This window comes from Curcuma longa, unplaced genomic scaffold, assembly GCF_044706935.1.
Source record: "Curcuma longa cultivar G26 ecotype Majalengka, Jawa Barat unplaced genomic scaffold, ITB_CL_G26_1.1 contig_11612, whole genome shotgun sequence".
NCBI lineage: Eukaryota > Viridiplantae > Streptophyta > Magnoliopsida > Zingiberales > Zingiberaceae > Curcuma > Curcuma longa.
Genome location: NW_027428917.1, coordinates 1 through 3,062, shown reverse-complemented (window position 1 = coordinate 3,062; position 3,062 = coordinate 1). Strand labels below are relative to the sequence as shown.

At 38.3% G+C, this 3,062-nt stretch overlaps 1 protein-coding gene across 1 annotated transcript; it reads right to left on the bottom strand.

Moving 5' to 3' along the window:
- Positions 1 to 43: 43 nt before the first annotated feature.
- On the bottom strand, positions 44 to 1,883 carry LOC141815885 (putative transcriptional regulator SLK2). The gene is made up of 3 exons (XM_074703752.1): positions 1,150 to 1,883; positions 916 to 1,047; positions 44 to 97 (listed from the first exon to the last, which is right to left on the bottom strand). The coding sequence occupies exons 1-3, from the start codon at positions 1,861 to 1,863 to the stop codon at positions 44 to 46; spliced, it is 900 nt and encodes a 299-aa protein (XP_074559853.1). The 5' UTR covers positions 1,864 to 1,883.
- Between the last annotated feature and the right edge of the window lie 1,179 nt (positions 1,884 to 3,062).

Below are 3,062 nucleotides of genomic sequence, written 5' to 3'. Positions count from 1 at the left end.
ACAAAGAAAATTTATCCTAAATAAGAAAATCAATAGAGGACTACTAACCAAATCCTTTTCCAGATTTGGAACCACAAATATCACACTGCCATCCATCCTGCAAAAGCCAAATATGCACAAGCAACATTTATTTAGTCATCACGAATAAACTAGAGATGTTAATTAGACTAGAATATTTCTTAAGGAGCATGACAAAGTATCTCAATCATCTCAGTTGCAAAGAAAGAATTTCTTTTATCATCAGAATTAAAAAGGGGAGCTTGGCAATGAAGGTTGTTGCCAACTACAGTGTAGCACATTTTTTAGACACCAGATGCCATTTTGGTTCAACTGCAAGAATATGATAACATTAAAAAGAATTGGTAAGCAATGGTAGAACTAATAAGCTATGGTGTACATGTATCAAAAGCCTCTTACAAGGTTAAGATGCATAAATAACTATGGAGGAAGATGTATCAAAATAGTTCATTGAACTATAACCGTCAAATTGAGTGATACTACAAAGGAAGCTTTTGGACTCGCATATAGTAATATTGAACCTTAGGTAGGGTATTTGGTCCTCATAGAGTGGAGGATAAAGGGTGAGTTTCCCAATGTGTGAATTTATAGGTACAAAAATTGCAATCCCTATCCTCGGGCTTAACTTGAAAGCCATTAAAACAAATAGAAGACGCTTATGTCTGCTTACAATCCCAACCTATATGCTAAATTATTGAAATTGCCAAAATCTTACAGCAATACTGATGTGGTTTCAACCATGCATGGGGATGAAGCAGTGAAATTGTAACCTTCCTCATAAGCATCATGCATAAGACTAATTGAAATGCAATTCAACACACAGGATGTTAATCATTAACCAATATATCAAACAACATGCATTGAGCTGAAGAAACATCGAACATAAAAAATGCTTACCAAAGCCAACTGCGGGAAAACACCAAATGTGTGGTTGCCCATGTTATCACACAAGGATAAACACCACCTTTTCCTAGCCCGTGGTGCAAAATACTCAGTCACAAATTTCCTCCAGTATAATATAGAGTTATCCTACAATATGTGTCATTCTTAGGACATTTCATAATATGCTAAAAATGTTAAGGACAGACATAGTGAAAATAACGCAATGTGCATGTGAAAATGTGAACTTACAGCTGGTCGATGTCGTAGGTGATACAAATATTGCATAAGCCTGCGAAAACATATCCCAGTATTAAGAGGAAGAGGCTGTTTGACAGAATTAGTCGGATGAAAATTAGGCTTCATAAGGTGATGCAGTTGCTGTTGCTGTAGGGTGATAGGCGGCCTTTGCATCTGAGAAAGTGAGTGCATCATCTGCTGCTGCTGCTGCTGCTGAATAAGTCTCTGCTCTTGGAAGATGGCCTGCAGCTGCTGGCTTTGCAAGCCTTGCGGTGGCTGCATGGACTCATTTCTCTGCAAAAATTGTAGGATTAACTGCTGCTGAAGGGCATCATCATGCATTCCATCAAGCCGAGCCCTCTTTTGGGCATTCATTGAAGCATTGGGTGGCTCTCGCTTCATTAGCTGAGATGTCGCTGTTGACAGACCTTGCCTTTGCACCTGTTCTTGGAGAGAGCTCTGCTGCACTATAGAACACCCATCTATCACAGAAGAACCTGATATATTCGAGGAGAAAGACATGGGAGAAGCAGGAAGCCGCATATATGACTCGTTATTGAAGCTTGTGCTTCTTTGCAACTGAGAAACGCCGGAGAATGCCGAGTTGGCATCCGTGACGAGGGAGCTTGCACCTACACTTGGACCAGAGATGTTTCCCGTGCTTTTGATCATCTGGTTGATATCAGCGGAAGCTGGTCCAAGACCAGAGTAGCGTGGTCCCGACATAGAGCTCCCAGTACCTAGGTCGCACCAATCAGGAATCACCGCAGGAAGATTGATCTCCACCTTTAGCAGCAACTCACTAAGAACAAACTGGCGGCACGAATCCTGACGCTTATCCAGCGAAAACCTATCTCAAGCATCCCTAAAAGAAGAGAAATCGATAAGTAATCGCCAGAGATGATGGAAAGCCGCGTCTTTTGTCTGCCAATTGCATCCTGGACTATGAAGGAATTCACGAAGAATTCAAAATCAAACAGAAATAAATAAACAAAGCCTACTTGTCCGAAAGCAAAATCACAGACGATGACAGGAAAGAACAAACCCTAATTTTTCTGAAGGCGATCGATCGAGATCGACAAACAAAACATGGAATGAAACAATATTTCAGAACAATCCCACCGCTAGATTCCAGTTCGCCTCAGTGAAACGCGACAAGCGCAAGAAAGAAAGGGAAAAAACAGAAAAAACTTCCAGGCGAAAAATCAACGAGAAGAAGAAAATCTAAAGAGAGCGACTCAGTGGGCTGAGCCTGAGCTTACTGAAGACCCTTCGGATCGAAGGCTTAATCGGACGACGAGAAAATTTGAGAAGAAGCAGTGCCTTCCAAGCTTCCTCTTGCCCCCTTTTCTCGTGGCGGCGCAGGGTGGCGGTGGGCCAGGCCGCCGCCGCCGCCGACTTCTTTTTTAACGGGATTCTATTCTATGAGCTTAATTTGAATTTAATTCATTTGGATTTTATCAAGTTTGATTTTTTATTCGAACTTATTTTATTATTTAAATTTTATTTTTTAAACTTGGTTGGTTAATGGGGGTGATGTTATAAATTTATTTGTTTATTTAAAAATACTTATTTATAAAATCAAAATTTTTAATTTTATTATGAATGCTTTTGCAAATAATTTACAATTTTTGTTCATCACTATAAATCAATTAATCACAAATATGTGTTAAAATTTATTTATTTTAGTAAATTATTTAAAGTTCTTCCATAGGTCACAGCTTGCCTCAAAAGAATGAATTAATTAGGTGTTTAGTAACTTTTCTATAATATTTAAAACTCATTTGCTAAAATAAAAATATAATAAATTTCCAACTAAACGTTATATACCATTACTCATACCTAAATTGAACCTACTATAAATGGGTAATGGGTAAATTAATTTGTGATTATCTAAACAAATGTGTATCTTCTATAATAGAAAA

Excerpts from the sequence above, each read along its gene's own strand:
- LOC141815885 (XM_074703752.1), bottom strand. The coding sequence starts at position 1,863 with ATGTCGGGACCACGCTACTCTGGTCTTGGACCAGCTTCCGCTGATATC. Across the intron at positions 1,048-1,149 it reads ACCTACGACATCGACCAGCT|GATAACTCTATATTATACTG; the intron begins GTAAGTTCACAT and ends CACATATTGTAG. Across the intron at positions 98-915 it reads TTTTCCCGCAGTTGGCTTTG|GATGGATGGCAGTGTGATAT; the intron begins GTAAGCATTTTT and ends TGGCTTTTGCAG.